At 41.6% G+C, this 23217-nt stretch overlaps 1 protein-coding gene across 3 annotated transcripts in view; it reads right to left on the bottom strand.

Annotated features, from left to right (window-relative positions):
• efr3a (EFR3 homolog A (S. cerevisiae)) overlaps positions 1–23217 on the bottom strand; it is a 178053-nt gene that overhangs the window by 98351 nt on the left and 56485 nt on the right. For all 3 annotated transcript variants that reach the window (XM_078216096.1, XM_078216094.1, XM_078216095.1), the window contains 2 exons: positions 11274–11350; positions 4135–4262 (listed from right to left, as the gene is read on the bottom strand). In XM_078216096.1, coding sequence (XP_078072222.1) covers positions 4135–4262; positions 11274–11350 — 205 coding nt within the window. The remainder of the gene's footprint in view (positions 1–4134; positions 4263–11273; positions 11351–23217) is intronic.

Here is a 23217-nt window from a genome sequence, read left to right as displayed (position 1 = left end):
AGTGCGGAAGGCAGGAGATATTAAACAGTGCAACAAACTGTGAGGCAAAGGGGATGGTAATTGAACAAAGAAAGTAAACATAAAATGGGTCTAAAGCAACAGAGCATTTCAGACCAGCAACTTGGAAATTGTTAATGGCGAAGAGTGATTTGCTTCTGAAAAGTTCCTGATGAAAGGTGTTACAATTCCAGCTGGATCTTACTACTGGCCAAGTCAGATCCCCGGGTGAAACCTGGCTTTATAGATCCTAACTTTTATTTTTTGTTTAGATACGTGGAAGGTGGCAACTGAACAGAGTCACAGGAGTCAACTGATTAACTTTTAACAAAATAATAAACCACTGAACAACAAAAGGTGAACTATTATACAGTGCACCTCCATCTTAACTACACCATTACAGATACATTCAGCTTTGTAAAGATAACACAAGTTACAAAATCTATCTTATACTTTGAACAATAAAGTACACAGTCACAAGAACACAAGAAATAGAAACAGGAATAGGCCACCAGGCCCTTCAAGCCTGCCCCGCCATTCAATACAATCATAGCTGATCTATGCCGGTCTCAACTCCTTTTCTGTGCCATTTCCCCATAGCCCTCTATTCCCTGATCTATCAAATAGTTATCCACCTCCATTTTAAATACTTTTAATGATCCAGTCTTCATTACCCTTTGGGGGAAGAGAATTCCAGAGGTTCACCACCCTCTGCAAGAAGAAATTTCTACATACCTCAGCTTTAAATGACCGGCCTTTATTTTGTAGCTATGCCCCCTTGCTCAAATCTCTCCCACTAGTGAAAACATCTCACCATCTGCCCTGTCAAACCCCCTCAAGATCTTGTGTTTGAATAAGGTCACCCCTCACTCTTCTAAACTCCAAGGAATACACACCCAGAGTATTGAGTCTCTCTTGATAGGACAACCCTCTCATCTCAGGAATTAACCTGGTGAATCTCCTTCGGACTGCTTCCAATGTTACTATATTTTTTTTTAGATAAGGGGACCAAATCACAGTATTCCAGGTGAAGCCTCATCAATATTTTTTTTAGATAAGGGGACCAAATCACAGTATTCCAGGTGAAGCCTCATCAATATCCTGTACAACTGCAACAAAATCTCCCTATTTTTAACCTCCAACCTCTCAGCAACAAAGACCAATTGATTTCTCATCAATTTCCCCCCCCCCCCCACCCTGGCCGAGGCTTATCACACTGTGAGCTAACTGGTCTCACTGGAACTCTTGATGCTTTTTCGCAGATGTTTTCATCAAGGTCCGACCTCCAGGGTTTCAGCCTCTCCTTCAAATGTTCCACTGCCCTGGAATGTCAGTTGCATTCACGTTTTGCTTTCCCCACACACTCCCCGCCATACCGACAGAATACCACTACCCCACAAGCCCGTAGTAAGGAGTCACTAACTACTGGCAGTCCCCACGGATCTTCTGACTTTTTGCAAGCCTGGTTCACTTTATATCAGCTTCCAGCAGCTCTGTCTTTTAAATTCAGAGTCTCTTCATCTGCTCCATTCTTTCACTTCACTGAACAAGACCTACTTTACAGATTTCTATTCCTTGACTTCACTGTCTTCTGGGAAATTTCTCCTATCATTCCCTGGTTTTTGGGATATTTCTGTTCTTTAATTTGGGAATTGTTTTGTCCGCTTGCATTGTCCTGCCTGCACTGAGTGTCTGTGGAATCCTGGTTTCAAACGCAGTGACCTTCTCTCAACTGAACTAACTGCTTTTGCTATCTCTGTCAACCACTGGTTGCTAGGCAATGGTTCAATTTTTGTACGATGTTCACTTTAGGGATGTTAAAAAACCTCATCAAATGCAGGCATCTAAAGAAACCCATAGATTTGCAGGCAACTTTTAAAAATGAAACTAAAACTTAAAGCAATACCTTATTCCCAACACACAAATACAAAAATAAATTCATTAAAACTATATCTATTTCCTAACAAAGGTCATCAATCTCAAACATAAACTCTGTTTCTCTCTCCACAAATGTTGCTTGACCTATAGAGTATCTCCAATATTTTCAATTTTTATTTCAGATTCGCTGTACCCACAGTATTTTGCTTTTGGATTAAGGCACAAGAGAAAGTAAAAGGTGCAGTACATGGACTAAAATCTACATAACAACAAAGGGGCAGATTAAGGAATATTAAAAGAGCTAAAACAGATTAAATAAGGAAATGTTGATGTCTTCCATTGATATACTCAAAATGCACATTACAAAAGCAAATACTGGGGCAAAGAATGGCACAATTATATCATAGTGTCAATTAGAATTACAGAACAGTTACAACGCAGATGCCGCCATTTGGTCAGTCATGCAAATTCACGGGTCCCATTCCCCAGGTCTTTACCCACAGTCTTGATAATTCTCCCACGTCAGATCAAATTCCCTTTGAAAACGACTATTGAGTCTGCCTCCACCATTCTCAGGCAGTACATTCCAGATCACAACCATTCTTTTTTCTCATCACCAGTTATTTTGCTATTCATTTTACATTGGTATCTTCCAATTCTTGGTCCTCCTATTGTGAGCAGTTTACTCGACAGACTCTTGACTAGATCCCTCATGTTTTGAACAACTCTATCAAATCTGCTCTCAGCCTTCTCTTCTGGGGAATTGGGGAAAATTAAGATTGAAAAATGAAATTTGGATCAAATAAAAAGGGGAATTGATAAGTGAAACCATCTGAAGGGGTGTTTTGATATGCAAATTACCATACCAGTGAGAAAAGCAAGAATTTACCTATGTGACTAGGGAAGAACAATGAGGAGAGATAAGGGGATTGGCACTTGTATGCTAAAAGGTAGGTCCACAGGATGGGTGACATCAAAGGAGAAGAATGATGTATTCATAGCAAAATAGCTGGAGAAAGACATACAGTAGAAGCCAATACTTAACAGTGAGTTGTGGCATATGTTTTTTGGGGGCTTGAGGGCTACAGACAAAGGTGGTCCCCAAAGCTCAACACTAGGGCCACTGATTTTTTTTTTTTGCTATACATAAATGATTTGAATCTTGAAAAACAGGGTAAGATTTTAAAATTTGCTAATCTGCTGCTCCAAGTTTGGTGTCAAATCGTGAGGTAATGAATCTAGTTACATTACATAGATAGGCTAACGGGCAAACAAGCAGCAGGTTAAATTTAATTCAGATAGAAGTGATGTCTTGCATTTTGGCCGAGGGGATAGGGAGAGGCACAAAGACTTAATGGCTAGAAAAATTCCAAAAATTGTGCAGAAACAGATTTGAAAGTGCATATGCATCAATCTTGAACATAGCAGGACATAGTGAGAGAATGACCAGGGGATCTTGGGCTTCTTCAATAGAGACAATGAGTGCAAAAGCAGGGAGGTTATGCTGAACCTTTATAAAGTTCAGGTTAAGCCCCAAATAGAGGTCTGCATCCAGCACTTTCGGAAAGAGGAGAGCGTCCCTGAGAGGATGTAATGGGGATTTACCAGAATGGTTCGAGGGATGGAGAGGTTCCGTTAAAAGATTAGGTTTGTTGACTTGAAAAAAAATCTCAAATTCAAAATTTTTTTTTGTGCCTTGTACAACTAAACAAATGCTTGAGGGAAAACTGGTCCCTGGTGCATTCTCCATGTCAATGCCTTTACCAATCAGCACTTTTTACTCAGGCAGTATTAATTGTTGTTCCCTTTGAAATTTTGTATTCTTGTAATTCTCTTCTGATAAGTGCAAGTTGAAAAGCTTCACATCTCTTCGAGCAATAAACACGTTTTGTACCAAGCAGCTAACTGCGAAGATGATGTGATCAGGTGATCAAGGAATGAGAAGCTCTTGATTTAATCTCAATAATGAGGGTCTGAAAATTAGCCACCGCTCAACAGTTTTTCTTATACTCGCTGAAGCCATTGAGGCACAGTGCAAATCGCACAGATGTTTTACCCAGTCGAGTACTGAAAATCAGAGGTTGCATATCCTGAACAATTATACATTTTGCGGTTACCCACACTAATTTAATACTTTTGGAACATACTGAATCATTTAAACAACTGACTTTTTAAAATAACTATTTTTATTGGATATTGATATTTTAATTGAATATTTTAATTAAAACAAATCCATTTTTAAATAACAAAATTACCTACCCATATCTATGCCTGACGACATCCCGGCTGAGCCGTTCCGCAAGGTACTTCCCTATTCGATCCAGTTTGTCTGGAGCAGAGACTGCATAGAAGGTCAACTTCTCCATGTCAGCTTTCACAAGACCATCCTGATAACAAGAAATGGATTGGTCAATCTCGACTTTAAATCTCGGCTTGTTGTCCATTCTTTATACCAGTTGCTGCCTTGATGTTATTTATTTTATCAAAGCTAAATTAATTAATGTTCAAGGTGAGGGATGCCCCCAAAAGAGAGTATAACACATCCATTATGGGAAGTGTTGTGCCCACCAAGCATTCCCAAATAGAGAGTTAATTCCCTCTAGTCTCAATTGATAAAATACCCAAACCTGAAAAATAGAATCAATCAATCACAAACCAACATTATTTATAGTCAGCATTACAAACACTTAAATTACAATAGCAAACCAAATTCTGGTGTCATATAGATCTAATTATTTCAAAGTTGCAAACATGAAAGTTAAGCTTAAAAAAGCTTTGTGACTTATTTGGATTTTATCCCATGAACAGGTCAAAATGGTCTTAAATTTTATCTACAATTCTGCACGGATTGCCCACACAGCTAATAGCCCAATTCAGCAAAATCAATGTGATTAACCCATTGAAGATAATCAATAAAATCTAGCAATATTTAGGAATAAAATTCCAACAAGAGTGCAAGCTTCACTCATGTAATATAAGCAATTTCATTCTCAAGAGTAGTCAGCTTAAATCTGCTGAAGGCTTGTACTGCTGTCAATGCTTTGACCACCAGGCGGCACCTAAATTACTAACACATTTGTAAATGGAAGAATCAAGCTGATTAGAAGCAAAGTTGTCCAAAAGCAAAAAGTATGCATCAACTGAAACCTACACGTCCCACATGCAGGAAGCATCCCTTTTGACATGCATTTCACATTTGGTATGCACAGTCCGATTGGTGACAATCCAGTACTTCATTTCTAGGACTGGTTAAAATGCTTAATTTTAAATAAAACATATTACATCAAAGAAAAAGACCAATTAAAGCAATTCTTGGGACAGAGAGCACGGTGGGAGATACAAAAAACACAAAGATGGTGTAAGCATGGAGGGAGTGACAAAGAGCATTACAAAACAACTGAAAAAGTAAACAAGCAACATCACAATCGGGGAGCATGAACTGACCCCTAGGGTAATGAGGTTGTGATCAAGGGGAAATAAGCGTTGTCACATCTTTTGGTGTTTCACTGAAAGATCTGGAGGCTTGTGTGGCTGAACATACTGTTTATTGGTAACCTACAACGGCGCGGCACGGTAGCACAGTGGTTAGCACTGCTGCTTCACAGCTCCAGGGACCTGGGTTCGATTCCCGGCTTGTGTGGAGTTTGCACATTCTCCTCGTGTCTGCGTGGGTTTCCTCCAGGTGCTCCGGTTTCCTCCCACAGTCCAAAGATGTGCGGGTTAGGTTGATTGGCCAAGCTAAAATTGCCCTTTAGTGTCCTGGGATGTGTAGATTAGAGGGATTAGTGGGTAAGATAATGTAGGGATATGGGGGTAGGGCCTGGGTGGGATTGTGGTCGGTGCAGACTCAATGGGCCAAATGGCCTCTTTCTGAACTGTAGGGTTTCTATAAAAAAAATAACTGCATGCATGCCTCCATGGTATAGCCTTACCTAGGTGCTATTATCATGCCAACTTTTCCCAGACTCTGCCTGCAACCCTCTATCTACTGTCATGTGTCTCTCAAGATTGTACTGAGAGTGATTCTGTTTCCCCAGTTCCATATTAGATTTTACTAATTTGAACACCCTTACACTACATTCCCCTGCCAAGTCTCTTTACTCAACACAAACAGTACAATCTTTGTGTGTTAATGTTCGCTCAGTTCATTCACAGAGTGGATTGGGATTTTCTGTTTCTACGGGGTCCATCAAGTTCTTCCTGGATAAAAGGGTCTTTGACCTTTTGACAAAGGATCATCTGGACTCGAAACGTCAACTCTCCTCTCTCCTTACAGATGCTGCCAGACTTGCTGAGATTTTCCAGCGTTTTCTCTTTTGGTTTCAAGTTCTTCCTCGAAGTTGACTTTCAAAAAATAAATTAAGCCTTTATTTCCATTTCTTTCACAATTTCAAACAAATATTTGTTTACTTGCTTATTTTCCAGTTCTCTTTCAGAGCTTATTAATATTTTCATTCAACACATCTGTTCAATTGAGTTCAATTGTCCTTATTTCTGAGCTATTTGCAGAATCCTCATACAAAACAAATTCACCCGGGCATTCAGTTCCTTTTGGAATCTTACTTCCATGGTCACTGACTGCTCCTTAGAGATTTCCAGTTCACTCATAGATCCTTAATCTGTTTCTTAGAATTTCCTTTGCCTGTTTTTAAAGACTGAACTTGTTCTTCCGTACAGCACATCTCATCTTGCATGTTCGTCAGACTGGATCAAAGTACAAGAATTTCAGTGCACTTTTCACAATGAAATTCCAATATTTTATCAGTTTTGATTGTTAATTCTGCATTTCAAGCAACTGTTCTGATTCATCAGTAATTCATTTTCCTGTTGCTGTCATTTTTCACAATTCTTATTTTTGAAACTCAGCAAGCTTCAATTTTTCATTAGCAAACTCATCTTTTGTACTTGAAAGTTGGTTCTCTATATTGTACAGTTTTTCTTTCCTTAACAGAGCTAATTCCTCTGTGCTATCCTTCAAGCTCTCATTTTTAAAAATATTCCTTCCTAGTTAGTCACCATGCTGTGGAAACTTCTACTTACTCTTGCAACGGTTCAATTTTTTCTTGGCATTCTAGATTCTTGATTTTCATTTTGGCCATGTCATTTTTCAACAGATCAATGGTTGACAGTAAGTTTGGGGCATCCAATGCTTTTCTAACTAGCTCCTCCCTCTGCAGCGTGGATTTACATTTTCTGATCTTATTTCTGTCTTTTTCTTCTCTGAATGCAGCAGAGATTTGTTCCTGTCCTTCATTTTGGTTCACAGTTGGCTGGGTCTGTCTCTGGTGAAGTCTTCACTTGTTTCAGCTCGGCAGTCATGCTACTTCTGGCTTTGGTATTGTCAAGGACCAGATCAGAAACTCCAAGGTATGTTGTGAAGTTAGCCTAGACCCCAACTTTTGTTGATTTTGGCATTAGTACGAGCTTAAGATGTTTCTCTGCAGGTGTGATTCAATTGACCCGCTAGGAAGCTTTTATTAAAATAAACTTTATTTAACAACACAGTTGAAGTATAACAAACATAATGAGCATTACCGTTACCAATTGAAATCATTAAAAATGGCAAGGTATAATTCTTAACTGCTAGCTCTCTCTCGAGTTCCAATTAAAGCAATATTCCCACAGACATAAACCCCTCATCAGAATCACTTCGCAAAAAAATACACATAGGCTTACATGGTGTGCTAGGCTTCCAGTCTTTTAATACCTCTAAACAGAGGTACAGAGAGACACCTGTCTTCCGACTTTGACAGCAGCCTCCAGAGAAACACACAAATACACACAAGCAAGAAGAGAGCTACTGCACTGTAAAAATTCAATACAGCAATGCATCGTTTCTCTGTAAGCCTAGCTCTGCTCAGTCACATGACATTCGCATCAAACTAATTAACCTCTGAAAACCCCAAGGAAAGACACTAAAATAACAAAACTGCATTAGCCCAGATTAAACAAACACTCAAACAATTAGGATCAATTATGTTTCTGCAGTATCAAGATGTGGGGTGCTGGTTGTAGGCAAAGTGGCATTGTATAAATAGAATTGGCTTCTAAACAAAAACCTGCATAAGAAACATTACACAAATACATTTCTTAAAGGCACAGTATCCACTCGACAGCTTTTCTTTACAGTGCCTTCTCATTTCCATTCATTTAGATCTTCTGCCTCTTGTTCCTCTTGGCTTCCTTCTGGAATATTGAACATTGCTGAGTCTTCATTGCCAATGGTTCTTCAGTTCATTCAGAGTGACATTAAATTCATTTTGCTTCTCTTTATAATTTTACAGAGGAACAAACTTTGGCCTGAGGCTTAGAGAGAGAAACAACCGAGTTGTTGTATTGAAACTTTACAGTGCAGCAGTTCTGTTTCTCTCTCTCTGTGCCTGGAGATTGAAAAAATAGGTCTTGTTCTCTGATGTTCTGCTGTTTGAAGATAGATCTCTCTCTGGAGGCTGTTGTTTGAAAGTCAGGTGTCTCTCTGTATCTCTGTCCAGAGGTGTTAAAAGGCTGGAAGCCTAGCATGCAAAGGTACTTCACAACATTTTCCTTTTCATTGCAAAGCTCAATTGCTTTGCCTTGTGTTTTCTACTTCAACAGTGTCTCTCGACTTCTTTTCCTGCTGTTCTTGCATTCTGTTCAAGACAGTCTTCCTGCTGCTAAATTGTTATGTACTCCTTTCACATTTGACCTTGGAGAACGATTAGCTGATCTTTCAACTGTGTATTTTCATGTTGACCTCGTGCCAACTTTCACTGTACTTCAATGTATTAGCCCTCTCTCGTATTCAACATCTTTTTTTCCAAGCACGTTTTGATTCTTAAGTGTCTTTCAGGACAGTGACTTCTTGATGCACCTTTTCTGCCTGCTTTTGTGCCACGCTATACTTCTGGTTAAGTACTTTCAACTCAGTTTTGGTAGGAACATCTCCCTTTGGAATAGCTTCATTATCTTTTTGCAGTTTGTGTTGCTTTTAGATTATAACAGATAGTTTTCCTTCATTTCACAGCCATCTGCTCACTCCAAATGTCCACCTGCAGTGTAGTTTGGGTACTGTATCAGGATTTTCAAAAAGCTTCATTTTTAAGCCTTTCAACTGTTTCTCAGCCTCTTCTTGCCTCAGCACTAAACTCTTTGTCTCAAACTAAACCGCACTGACATGGTCCGTGGTCATCTTGTGTTTTGCTTGAATATTGTCTTCCATACTCTGGGGTCTCTTTGCCCTTTTGATGCTTTATTGGGATGTTTTATATCTTTTCTAACATCGTGCTCTCCATAACTAGGAGTTTAAAATACGGGTCAAAGGCTTTTAATATCACACTAAATGTGGTTGAGTATTCATCTATATTTGTCTTATGATTACATTGTCAACAAATTTATCAAGTACAAAAATGCATTGGTTGGCACTTCCTTAGATTTCCTATTTAATCCCGATGTACTCCTGTAAACATTTTCTCCATGTTGCCCAATTTTGCATCTGGTTAGACCCTTGCACGAGTTAAATTGATTTGGCAGTTTTAATTGATAGGTTGCCTCTCCAAGTGGTCTTATATGGAGACTTCCAGTCTATCCGTTTCCTGGTTTGGGAGGGGGGGGTCGCTATTCATGTAAGGGTTATGCTACTGTTCCTGGTATCCTTCTTGCAAAAGTGTACGCTGAAAGATTACATCAGGCATTTATTGGGCAATCCCGATGCTCCTCTCAAAGGCTTCCTCTCTTTATCCGAATGGATGGGATGTCAATACCGGCTCGGATTTGTTATAGTTTATCCCGGTGGGTTTCGCTTATCTTGACGGGAGTAAGAGAGTTGTATTCCTCCCCAAGATGTCCTGTTGTTGGGTGTCCTGACGATTCCTCTCCTTGTCGGTAGGGTTTCTTTAGAGGAAAATGGTTTTAATTTTCCAGTGTTGGGGGGAGTCTGATCGGTGCCTCTGATTTGGTTGCAGAGGAGGGAGGATTGTAGTGTTGTGAGCCTGTGCGAGGTGCTCATGTCCTTGGCTTGCTGGTTCCTGTACGTGAGAGCACATGCTACTATACTATAGCCTGTACTGATGGTGGTATCCTGATGTTGCTACTTTCTTGGGTCATCTTTTAATTGGCTGAAGGTCCTGAGATACTGGATTAGCCTTTGTATATATCACCTCATAAGGGATCCCGTATATTTTATAGCCCTATGTTATCCTGTGGAGGAGGCAGTGCACTTGGGAGCCACGTGCTCATGATTTTATCCTGCTATCATGAGATCCCCCACTCTAATAATCTTTTATTCACATGGGAGGAGGCGCTGACTACAACAACGATACTGGAATTGTGTGTGTGAATATTCACCGGTCTTTTCTGTATGTTACACTCAGTACAGTACTAGACTTTGGGGATTTGTTGCATTTTGTGGCAAATGTAAAATGAAAACTTTCAATAAAAATATTCTTTTAAAAAAAACACCGTTTCAAATGGTGCGCACTTGTCATTGTTCACAGACATTGTTGAGTCAAAGATTGGCTTTGCTTTTAGCATCCTGAAGCAATAAGTATTGTTCTTCTCTTGGTCTTGTGTTTTGATTCCACTCCCCTTCTACCCCAAGTTACTTCTTTACTACTGAAGATCATGCTGCAATTCTTGGACCAAATAGGCTGGTGACAAAGTTAATCTCTAGCTGCAAAGTAGCTCATTTTCAACAATGCAATGCAAGATCACCTGGCGGCAACCATCATGTTGAGAGGATAAAAAAGATGATAATTTCAGGATGGCAGCTTGCAGCTACTGAAATTCAGATCCAATCATCTATTAGTGGTATTGCAATGTACAGTTTGGTTTTCTTTTTCTGGCTGAAATATGTCACAATCAATAACAATCATGCTGCAACATAGCAGCAGGAGCAACATCAATAGGTCAATGAACTACTTGAAACACTTTGGGAAAGTATAATGATGGTCATTGCTACCTGGCGTGTATACACAGATTTTATTTTCCCACTATCATAAACACTTCTCTCACTCACTTACCAGGAATGAGTCACTCCCCTACAAAGTCTAGGCTTATCCATACTGCTCAAAGAAATGAGACACATTTTTTCAAAATTCAGGTGCTGATTGAGTGGTGTGAATCTGCCAATCCAAACTAAAAATAGCAGGCAACAGCCCACAAAGCTGTATTTGAAGTATAATGGGCCATGTTGACCAATAATATACCAAGCCTGTAACATTTAATGATCTTGGAGATAATTACAACACAAAAAAGTGCACCCATCATCGACTAAATTAGTCCTGGTTGAGGAAAACTTGATCAAATTCAGTTAATTTATTTGAGTTTCATAGCACTTGCAGCTCCATGAAGTTCAACTGAAACCGGAGAGTTAAACATTTCCATTAAAAAAACAATTGAGTTTTGTTATCTTATTCACTTACCTTTGGGTCTTCAGGAAAGATGTTATCTACCAGACGTTTGTATCGTGGGCGGAAAGCACCACAGCAGCCACATACTCCTGCAGAAATACAAATGTACTAACTAATTATTAACTATTAAAAATTGACCTAGCAGGAGGAGGAGGAACAGGACGCAGCAGCAGCAGGGGAGAGATGAGGTGCCCAGAAAATTTAGAATAATAAACAGCAATAGAACAAAAAAAAGTGTAGACAGAGCAGGAATTAGGGAGGAAAAGAAGCAAAGCAGACCCACAGAGTGTTAGAAGACATGCGTGTTGAAGCAAGAAGCGTTATGAATAAGGTTAACAAGATACAATTGCAAGTTGCCACACAGGTTATTATCATATAGTGGCTGTAAAGGAGATCAGGCTTGAACCAGGCTCCTCATTGTTCTTCTGCAGCGAGGCAAGGAGGAGAGATTTGTTGCAGGAGTGCAAGGGTGAGAAATTGACCTTTAAATTACATTTTTGCGGGATTTATTTATTTTTTAAAGTTTCAAACTGTAAACCAGAAGTAGGCCGCGGGGTGTTTTGGGAAGGGTTTTTTGGAGTGTTTGTTTTAGCGGCGGGAGGTTTAAAAGCAGGCCGCACTATTCAGCGGGCAGCGTTGTAGTGGGCAGCGGAGTGAGCAGGGAGCAGAGTGAGAGCTGAAGGGCTTTGGCTCAACGGGCTTAGGAGGAAACGGGCAGAGGCAGGGTAGGTTCTGTTCTTCGTTTTTCCAATAATTTAAAGAAAGGGGTAATTATGAGTGGGAGGCCAGTTTGTTGCTGCCGGTGTCGGATGTGGGAGTTCATGGAGTCGCCTAGCCTCCCAGAAGTCCATATCTGCACCAAGTGCGTCGACCTGCAGCTCCTGAGAGACCGCGTTCGGAAACTGGAGCTGCGGCTCGATGACTTTAGTCTAGTCAGGGAAAATAAGAAGTTAATAGAGAGAAGTTACAGGCAGGTTGTCACACCAGGGGCACGAGAGGAAGACACGTGGGTCACGGTTAGGAAGGGTAAAGGGGGGGAGGGGGGGAGGAGCCACGGTGACCAGGTCACTGGCACGGAATGGGGCTCTGTGGCTCAGAAGGGAAAGAGGGGGAGGAGGAGAGCAATAGTGGTGGGGGATGCAATAGTTAGAGGCACAGACAGGCGGTTCTGTGGGCGCGAACGAGACTCCAGGATGGTAGTCTGCCTCCCTGGGGCCGGGGTCCTGGATGTCTCTGAGCAGGTAGGAAGCATCCTAAAAGGGGTGGGTAACCAGACAGACATCATTGCCCACATTGGTGCAAATGACGTAGGCAGAAAGAGCAGGGAGGTCCTGCGAGAGCAATTCAGGGAGTTGGATAGTAGGCTAAAAAGCAGGGCCTCTAGGGTAGCGATCTCTGGACTACTCCCAGTGCCACGTGCTAGTGAGGCTAGGAACAGGGAGATTGTACAGCTGAACGCGTGGCTAAAGGACTGGTGCAGGAGGGAGGGTTTCAAATTCGTGGATCACTGGGAAATCTTCAAGAGGGGATGGCACCTGTACAAGAAGGACGGTTACACCTAAACTGGAGGGGCACGAATATCCTAGCTGGGTGTTTTGCTAGTGTGGTTCGGGTGGGGATCAGAACAATAGGTCAATAAGCATAGAGGCTGGGGATGAGGTTGGGGCCAAGACAAGGCTATCTAAGAGGAAGAGCATTCTGGGGGAGGATGACCTCAGTGGGCCTGGAGGTCTGGAGTGCATCTGCTTCAATGCAAGGACCGTCACGGGCAAGACAGACGAGCTTAGAGCCTGAATGCTTGCGCGGAACTTGGATGTGGTTGCAGTGACGGAGACTTGGTTAAAAGGACAGGACTGGCAGCTGAATATTCCGGGGTATAAGTGTTTTAGGCGAGACACAGAAGGGGCTAGGAGAGGTGGGGGAGTAGCAATGCTGGTTATGGAGCATATTACAGCGGTACAGAGGGTGGACAATTTGGAAGGGTCAGGTAACGAGTCACTGTGGGTGGAGCTCAGAAACAGGAAGGGCGCAGTCACTATGCTGGGGGTATACTACAGGCCTCCCAACAGCCCACGGGAAGTTGAGGAACGGATATGTAAGGAGATTCTGGACAGGTGCAGAAAAAATAAGGTTGTTGTAGTGGGAGACTTTAATTTCCCTTGTATAGACTGGAAATCGCTTAGGGCTGGGGGCCTGGACGGGGAAGAATTTATAAAATGCGTGCAGGAAGGTTCTTTGGAACAATATGTTGACAGTCGAACTAGAGAGGGGGCTATACTGGACCTAGTACTGGGGAATGAGCCCGGTCAGGTCAAAGTTTCAGTCGGGGAACATGTGGCAAATAGTGACCACAATTCTGTAAACTTTAGGATAGTAATGGAAAAAGATGAGTGCTGTATTATGGGTAAGGTGCTGAATTGGGGGAAGGCTAACTACAGCCGGATTAGGCAGGATTTGGTGGCTGTTGATTGGGAGAGGCTGTTCGAGGGTAAATCCACATCTGGCATGTGGGAGTCTTTTAAGGAGCAGTTGATAGGACTGCAGGACAAGCATGTGCCTGTAAAGAGGAAGGATAGGAAAGGTAGGATTCGGGAGCCGTGGATAACCAGTGAAATTGTGGGTCTAACCAAAAAGAAAAAAGAGGCATACATAAGGTCCAGGCAGCTAAAAACAGATGGAGCACTGGAGGAATACAGAGAAAGTAGAAAAGAACTCAAACGGAGTTAGATGGGCAAAAAGGGGTCACGAAATGTCCTTGGCAGACAGGATTAAGGAGAATCCTAAGGCATTTTATACATACGTTAGGAACAAGAGGGTTGTTAGGGAAAGAATTGGACCTCTCAGGGACAAAGGAGGGGAATTATGCTTAGAACCAAAGGAAGTAGGAGAGATCCTAAACGAATACTTTGCATCAGTATTCACAAAGGAGGGAGATGTTGACTGGTATTGTCTCAGAGAGATGTGTTGACCTGTTAGAAAAAATCTCAATTACAAGGGAGGAAGTGTTAGGTTTTTTAGGAAACATTAACAGACAAATCCCCAGGGCCAGATGGCATCTATCCTAGACTCCTCAGTGAGTCGAGAGATGCAATTGCTGAGCCTCTAACAGAAATCTTTGTCTCTTCGCTGGACACAGGTGAGGTCCCAGAGGATTGGAGGATAGCAAGTGTGGTCCCGTTATTTAAGAAGGGCAGCAAGGATAACCCGGGTAATTATAGGCCGGTGAGCTAGACGTCCATGGTAGGGAAATTGTTGGAGAAGATTCTTAGAGATAGGATACATGTGCATTTAGAACTGAATCATCTCATTAGCGATAGACAGCGTGATTTTGTACGAGGGAGGTCATGCCTCACAAATTTGGTTGAGTTTTTTGAGGAGGTGACAAAAATGATTGACGAGGGAAGGGCCGTGGATGTCGTCTATATGGATTTTAGTGAAGTGTTTGACAAGGTCCCTCATGGCAGGCTGGTGCAAAAGGTTAAATCTCACGGGATAAAAGGTGAGCTAGCTAGATGGGTGGAGAACTGGCTTAGCCATAGAAGACAGAGGGTAACAGTGGAGGGGTCTTTTTCCGGTTGGAGGTCTGTGACTAGTGGAGTTCCGCAGGGCTCTGTACTGGGACCTCTGCTGTTTGTGATATATATAAATGATTTGGAGGAAGATGTAGCTGGTGTGATCAGTAAGTTTGCGGACGACACAAAGATTGCTGGAGTTGCGGATAGTGATGAACATTGTCAGAGAATACAGCAGGATATAGATAGGCTGGAACATTGGGCGGAGAAATGGCAGATGGAATTTAATCCAGATAAATGCGAAGTGATGCATTTCAGTAGATCTAATGCAAGGGGGAGCTATACAATAAATGGCAGAACCATCAGGAGTATAGACACACAGAGGGACCTGGGTGTACAAGTCCACAGATCCTTAAAGGTGGCAGCACAGGTGGAGAGGGTGGTGAAAAAGGCATATGGCATGCTTGCCTTTATTGGACGGGACATAGAGTATAAAAGTTGGCATATGATGTTGCAGCTGTATAGAACGTTGGTTAGGCCACATTTGGAATACTGCGTCCAGTTCTGGTCGCCACACTACCGGAAGGACATGGAGGCTTTGGAGAGAGTACAGAAAAGGTTTACCAGGATGTTGCCTGGTATGGAGGGTCTTAGCTATGAGGAGAGATTGGGTAAACTGAGGTTGTTCGCCCTGGAAAGACGGAGGATGAGGGGCGACCTAATAGAGGTGTATAAAATTATGAAGGGCATAGATGGGTGAACAGTGGGAAGCTTTTTCCCAGGTCGGAGGTGACGAACACAAGGGGTCACGGGTTCAAGGTGAGGGGGGCAAGGTTCAACACAGATGTCAGGGGGACGTATTTTACACAGAGGGTGGTGGGGGCCTGGAATGCACTGCCAAATACGGTGATTGAGGCGGACACGCTGGGATCGTTTAAGACTTATCTAGATAGCCACATGAACAGACTGGGAATAGAGGGATACAAACAAATGGTCTAGTTGGGCACTTGAGCGGCGCAGGCTTGGAGGGCCGAAGGGACTGTTCCTGTGCTGTTTTGTTCTTTGTTTCTAGCTCCAATATATTCAGGAAAGGCAGCGAAGGGAAAAAGACTGGGGTTGGGGGGGGGGGGTGGAATCCCGCCCTAGGAGGAGTGGCGGAAGGGGTGTGGTGGTGAGGTGAAACAGCAGGATTAGACTATAAATCAATAATACATAATTCTACAAAGGGACAGCATATTGGAATGTTGAAACAGAAACAGAAACAGAAAAATGCTGCAAAATCTCAGCAGGTCTGACAGCATCTGTTGAGAGGGAGTAGGGCCAACAATTCGAGTCTAGATGACCCTTCTTCAGAGCTGCGTTTATACTAGAGGACCGTACGTCCTTAACCCCATAAGGAAGCTGTAATTATGTAGGTCAAATGGAGGGTGTTTCAGTGGGAGAATATTTAGGTAATTGTAATCATATAATTAGGTTAAGTTAGGTACGGAACAGGACATAAAAATCAAAGGTGAAAACATCCAACTGGAAAATGTCCAACGGAAAAAAGCCAATTTCAGTGATTTGAGAATGGCATTGACTATGAAAACATCAGTCTGGTTAAACCTCTGCAATATTGTATGATTCTGGCATATAATTTGGGAAGGATACCAAACCTTTGATAAAGGCATTGAGGAGGTTATCTAGGATGATACCAGGGGTGAGGAAGTTCAGATGTGAAGAGATTGCAGATGCTGGGATTATCCTTCTTCAAACAGCAACGGTTAAGAGGAGATCTAATGCAGGCATTCAAAATTATGAGCAGCCTCGTTAGGACAAACAGGGCAAACTAATTTCAATTGGCAAGTGGGTTGGTAACTAAAGATCATAGATTCAAAATAATTGGCTGAAGAACTAGAAGGAAAATTAGAAGAATTTTTTTCAAAGTATTATTAAGATCTGGAATCCACTACCTGAAAGGGTGCTGGAAACAGATAAGAACTTTCAAAAGCATGTACTTGAAAAGGTTAATTTGTAGTGTAATTTGTACTGAAAAATGCTGGGATATGGGAATAAATTAGACTATTCTTTCATACAGCTGGCACAGGCATCACAGGCCAATTTCTTTTTTATTTATTAGTGGGACACGGGCATCGCTGGCTCGCCAGCATTTATTGCCTTTCCCTAGTTGCTTTTGGAAGGCAGCTGAGAGTCAACCACGTTGCTGTGGCTTTGGAGTCACATGTAGGCCAGACCAGGTGAGGATGGCTGATTTCCTTCCCTAAAGGACATTCGTGAATCAGATGGGTTTTCCTGACAATGATTTCATGGTCATCAGTGGATTCTTAATTCCAGATATGTTTTATTGAATTCAAATTCCACCATCTGCCATGGCAGCATTCGAAAAGGGAGCATTAGCTGAGTTTCTGGATTAATAGTGTAGCGATAATACCACTAGGTAATCGCCTCCCCAAAATGACCGGTCTGTAAGATTCTAGGAGTCTATCACAGCTGTCAGGTCAAAGCTAAGAAAATTCACATTATTGAAAGGAGCCCTGTTAAAATGAGGAAACAAATTCCAATCCAAGTATAACCCCAAGTAAAAAGTATTTTATTGACACCTGAAAAAGTAATACTTGTGCAAAGAATAAGGTGGAAATCATTTGAGATATACTGTTTAGAAATGTCCAATTGTCCTTTGCTTATCCAAACCACAGAGAAATTGATTTTTGGTTTTAGAAGATTAATTGAATTGAAATTGTATTACTTAAAATCAACTGGGGCATTCTCATTGACATGACCCATTTAATGTGGATGAGTAATTCAACGGACATGTTCTGGTTTGTACATCTGGTGGTGTAGCTGGATCAAATAGATACTCAGCAGCAAGGAGTAAAATTTACTTCTATGACTAATTTAGATCTTAGATGGAGCCATATAATGAAAGCACAAACCTATGGAAGGAACAAAGCAGAATGAAGGCTAATAAGGGGAACATTTTGTTGTGGAATTCAAGATCTCATCCCCACCATCTCATGAATGGCACCACAGATGTATCAAATGAAGTCATCATCAACCTTTCTTTGCTGCAGATGTCAATATACAACAGGGAACTTTGCAAGATTTTATTAAGGCCTTCCTTCATAATAAATTCTGAATAAGCAGCAGATTTAAGATAACATTGGAATTCAAAATACGTGGAAAATATTGTGCAAAGGTAGAGTATCATTGTTTTTAGGATTAAGATAACTAGTCTCAGATAGATCCCACAATATATAGTCCTTAATATTAACTTTCATATATACATTAATAAGCTATTAAATAATTAAACTATGCTTCCAACAGTAAAAGGACATTCAGAAGTCATCAAAAACAGTAGTGTGTGCTGAAATAAAGAAATTTGTGGTGTGGCATAGCATCATTAATCTTATTTTAAATGTTTTTACTCCATCCTTGAAGTTACAAAACCAATGATCAGAGTAGACCAGGCAAACCCAAATTCATTCCTTGCTTGCTCGAAAAGCCAAATTCAAAATCCAATTGAATTCAATTCAAGGTCCCCACAAGAGAGACAGACAAGATCCAAGCTGACAAGATAAGGCATTGCACCCCATCTTGGGCTTGATCTGATGCTTAATCTTAGCCAAAAGGCCAAGAAGTGATATAGCACTGTTAATCACTGAAGCAAAAGATAATGCACAAATTATGATGAACAAATTAGCAACAGCTGCAAGTTACTTGTATAGGAGAGCAGTCACTTTTGGCACCTACAGTTTCTAGTCTCTTTACTCTACACTCCTGTGTGTCAATCACATAGCACAGCAAAAACACCATGGTATTTTACTGATGGTCAGATGACCCTTTACCAGTCAGCATCAAACTACATTAGTTTAATTAGTATGCTTAACCCCATGCCCTAGAATAACCAGTACTAAACACTGGAAGTGGTATGGGAGAAATATTTAAATAAACCATGTTAAGTTTTGAAAACTTTTAAACACATGATGTAGCAAGAACATTTATTTTTCACAACAGTGATCACAATCTTGCATTAAAGCCAAGAATTACATGTATTAAAGTGATACAGAGTTGAATAAAGAGCTGTGTCAAAAGCAGCCTGCAATGTAATTTATATATGTTTACAACTGGTAAATTATATGGAGACAACTTATAGTAAGATTTATTGGTATTAGGCTTATTTGCAGTAATAAGTTTTATTAGAAGTAATAAGAGTGTTAACTAAGGAAATGGTAGGGCTGCTCCAACATACCTACAGTGCACATCCTGTGCTATGTAGGAACCCCAGGACACTGGTGTGTCCTGGATAAATATTTCTACAGGTTGGCAGTTGCAGCTGCTTGAACTCCAGATTTTGGAACTTGAGAAACAGCTGGCGTCACTGCAGAGCATCCATGAGGCTGAGAGCTTTGTGCATAGCAAATTTACAGATGTGGTCATCCCACAGATTAAGAGTATGCAGGGTGGCAGGAATGGGTGACTGCCAGTAAGATAGAAACAGGCAGAATCCCCTGAGAGCATCTCACCCTGCCACCAATATTCAGTTCTGAATACTGTTGAAAGTAATGGTGCAGATGGGGAACCAAGATTGTCCATGGCACGAGAGATGACTCAGCTGAATAGAGGAAAACAAGGAAGACTGAGACATCAACAGTGAAAAGGTGATTTGATAGTTAGGGGAGGAAACAGACGTTTGTGCAGTACAGACATGAATCCAGGATGGTACGTTGCCTCACTGGTGCCAGGCTCAAAGATGTCACTGAGTGACGCAAAACAACCAGAGGAGGATGGATGAACAGCCAGCAGTCATGATCCACAAAGGTACAAATTACATAGGCAGAAAGTGGAGTGGATCCTGCAGAATTTAGAGAGCCAGGTAGGAAATCAGTAAGCAGGACCTCAAAAGTAGTCATCTCCAGGTTACTCCGAGGACCGTACACGAGTGAGTATAGAAATAGGAGGATGAAGGAGATGAAGGAATGACTGAAAAGGTGGTGAAGGAGGGGGGGCCTTTAGATTTCTGGGACATTGAGACTGGCTCTGGGGGAGGTGGGGCAGGTATAAGCTTGACCGGTTACATCTAATTAAAGCCAGGACAGATTCTTTGTGAAGCAATTTACTAGTGCTTTTGGAGAGTGTTTAAACTAACTTGGCAGGGATGGGAAAACCAGAGATGACATAAGAAAGGGATACCAAGATGCACAGAATACTGGGAGAGATAGATAGCACTAAAATAAGATAATAGGTGGGATCAGTGGGAGAAAGTAATAAAGTCAAATTCAGGGTTACTGTGCGTGCAGGTGAATGGACAGTGTTCGTGGTAAATAAGATTGGCCTGTTAGACACAGTTTGCTTGAGCTACATTGTATTTCCACATGGCAGAGACCTGGTTCAAAGAAAGTCAGGACTGGGTGTTTAAATTTCCTGGATACAAGGTGTTCAAAAACACAGGAAAGGAAGAGAGCATTGCAGTGCTGGAGAAAGGTTTCCCCAGAGAGGTTAAAGACAGAATATATTTGACTAGAGCCAAGAAACAAAAAAGGTGCAATTACTTTGCTTGGTGTAGCCGACAGATCACCAACTAGTGGGAAGGATAGAGAGGAAAATATTTGCAAGGAAATTACGAAGCTGTGCAAAAGTTACATAATATAGGCTGGGTAGTAGTAGTGTAAAGGGCAAAGAGGGGCGTGAGCTCCCAGACTGTTTGGGAACATTTTCTGCAGCAGTGTTTTCAGTCCAATGTGAAAGGAGGCATTGCTAGACCTGGTTCATGGGAATGAGGTGGGCCAAGTGGATCAAGTGTCAGTAGGACATCATGTAGGGGACAGTGATCATTGGATCATAAAGGCTAACAAATTCTGCGGCACAGTGGTTAGCGCTGCTGCCTCACAGCGCCAGGGACCCGGGTTCGATTCCCAGCTTAGGTCGCTGTCGGTGTGGAGTTTGCACGTTCTCCCCGTGTCTGTGTGGGTTTCATCTGGGTGCTCCGGAGTTTCCTCCCACAGTCCAAAGATGTGCAGGTTAGGTGGATTGGTCATGCAAAATTGACCCTTAGTGTCAGGGGGACTAGCTAGGGTAAATGCATGGGGTTATGGGGATAGGGACTGGGTGGGATTGTGGTCAGTGCAGACTCAATCGGTTGAATGGCCTCCTCCTGCACTTAGGGATTCTATACAACGGAAAAGGATAAAGAACAATTCAGAGTAAGAATAATTAAATAGGGAAGGACAACTTCAATGGGATAACAATGGATCTGGGCCAAATAAATTGGAGTCAACCAAAAGAGAAAATGCTAGAAAATCTCAGCAGGTCAGGCAGCATCTGTAAGGAGAAAAAAAGAGCTGACATTTCTCATCCAGATGACCCTTTGTCAAAGCTTTGACCCAGCTTTGACAAAGGGTCATCTGGGCTCAAAACGTCAGCTCTTTTCTCTCCTTACAGATGCTGCCTGACCTGCTGAGATTTTCTAGCATTTTCTCTTTTGGTTTCAGATTCCAGCATCCGCAGTAATTTGCTTTTATCTTAAATTGGAGTCAACGGTTGGCAGGAAAGAAAGTAGCTGAACAAAGGGCTCCCTTCGATGAAGAGACAGTTCAGGCACAGTCAATGTATATTCTCACAAAGGGGAATGTTAAGGCTAACAAATCCAAAGCTTCTTGGATGACTAAGACAAAATAAATTAAGGTAAAGATGAAAAAGTGCACTTGTGACAATGCCAGGCTGAACACAGAAAATTGAGTGGAGGTGAAAAAGCAAACAAGAGAAGCAAAGAGAGAATATATAAATAGACTGGAAGTCAACATACAAGGGAATCCCAAAGACTTTAATCTAGAGGCAGATATAAATATTTATAGTAAAAGGGTGGACAGAGGATTAGGTCCACTTAGGGACCAAAAGGAAGATTTAAGCATGGAGGCAGAGAGAATAGCTGAAGTATTAAATTAATACTTGTATCTGTCTTTACCAAGAAAGATTTGTTACTCAAGTCATATTGAAACAGGAGACAATTGAGACACTAGAAGGGTTTAACATTAATAAGGAGATGGTATTGGATAGGCTGTTTGTACGCAAAACTGATAAGGCACCAAGACCAGATGAGGTGCATCCAAGAATACTGAGAGAAGTGAAAGTGGAAATTGCAGAGGCATTAGTCGTAATTCTTCAGCCTTCCTTTGACTCAGGGGTGGTACCAGAGGACTGGAGAATTGCAAATATTACAGCTTTGTTCAAAGGATGCAAAGATAAGCCCAGCAACTACAGACCAGCCAGTTCAACTTTGGTATTGGAGAAACTTTGAAAACCTATAATCTGGGACAAAATTAATCATCACATAGAAAATGCAAGTTAATTAAAGAAAGACAGCATGGATTTCTTAAGGGAAAATAGTGTTCAACTAACTTGAGCTTTTTGACAAGGTTGAGAAAAGAGAAATGCCATTGATGTGTTATACATCTACTTCCAAAAGATATTTCATAAAGTGCCACACAGACTTGTGAGCAATGCTAGAGCTCAAGGAATAAAAGGAATATTATAAGCATCGATATGAAATTGGCTGAGCAATAGGAAACAGAGATTAGTGGCTAATGGATGTTTTTTGGGCTGGAGGACAGTTTGTAGTGCAGTTCCCCAGTGGTCAGTGCTGGGACCCTTACTTTTTCTGATATTAATGACCTAGACCTTGGTATACATGGCCCAATTTCGAAGTTTGTGGGTGATACAAAACTTGGAAGTATTATAAACTGTGAGGAGGATAGTGTAGCACTTCAAAATGACAAAGAAAAGTCGGCAGAGTTTAAAGCCAGGTGGCAGATGAAATTCAATGTGAAGTGATTAATTTTGGGAAGAAGAACATGGAAAGACGATGGTTCTTTTGTTCTCCAGAGGGTTGTATCCTGGCAGATACTCAGGTGGAAGTCTTGGAAAATGAGCTGGGGGATTCCCTGGAAGCCCCCACACAAAGACTGCATGTGATTTGCCCGGGAACTTTCAAATTCCGTTGGAAAATTATCCTGCATCTGGAACCAGCCGAAACTTCAGACTAAATCAGAGTTTTCAGATAGTTTCCACTCTTTTGGAGAATTGTTACCAGGAAAGGTTACAAACAACAAAACCACTCCTAACACCTGAGAAACTATGGTACTGAATCATCCTCCTCCCAGGTGCTTACTATTCCATGAAAGAATCGGCACAACACAAAAGCTACAACTCTAAAGAGGGTGCAAGAGCAAAAAGACCCGGGTATATATGTGCAGAAGTCATTAGATGGCAGAACAGGTTGAAAGAGCAGTTAATGAAGCATACTGTATCCTAGGCTTTATTAATAGGGGCAAAGAGTTCAAGAGCAGGGTGGTTATATTGAACTTGCATAAGACACTAGTTTGGCCTCAACCGGAGTATTGCGGCCAGTTCTGGACATCACACTTTCAGAAAGATGTGAGGGCAATGAA

This window comes from Mustelus asterias, chromosome 7, assembly GCF_964213995.1.
Source record: "Mustelus asterias chromosome 7, sMusAst1.hap1.1, whole genome shotgun sequence".
NCBI lineage: Eukaryota > Metazoa > Chordata > Chondrichthyes > Carcharhiniformes > Triakidae > Mustelus > Mustelus asterias.
This window is presented reverse-complemented; position numbering and strand designations above follow the sequence as displayed.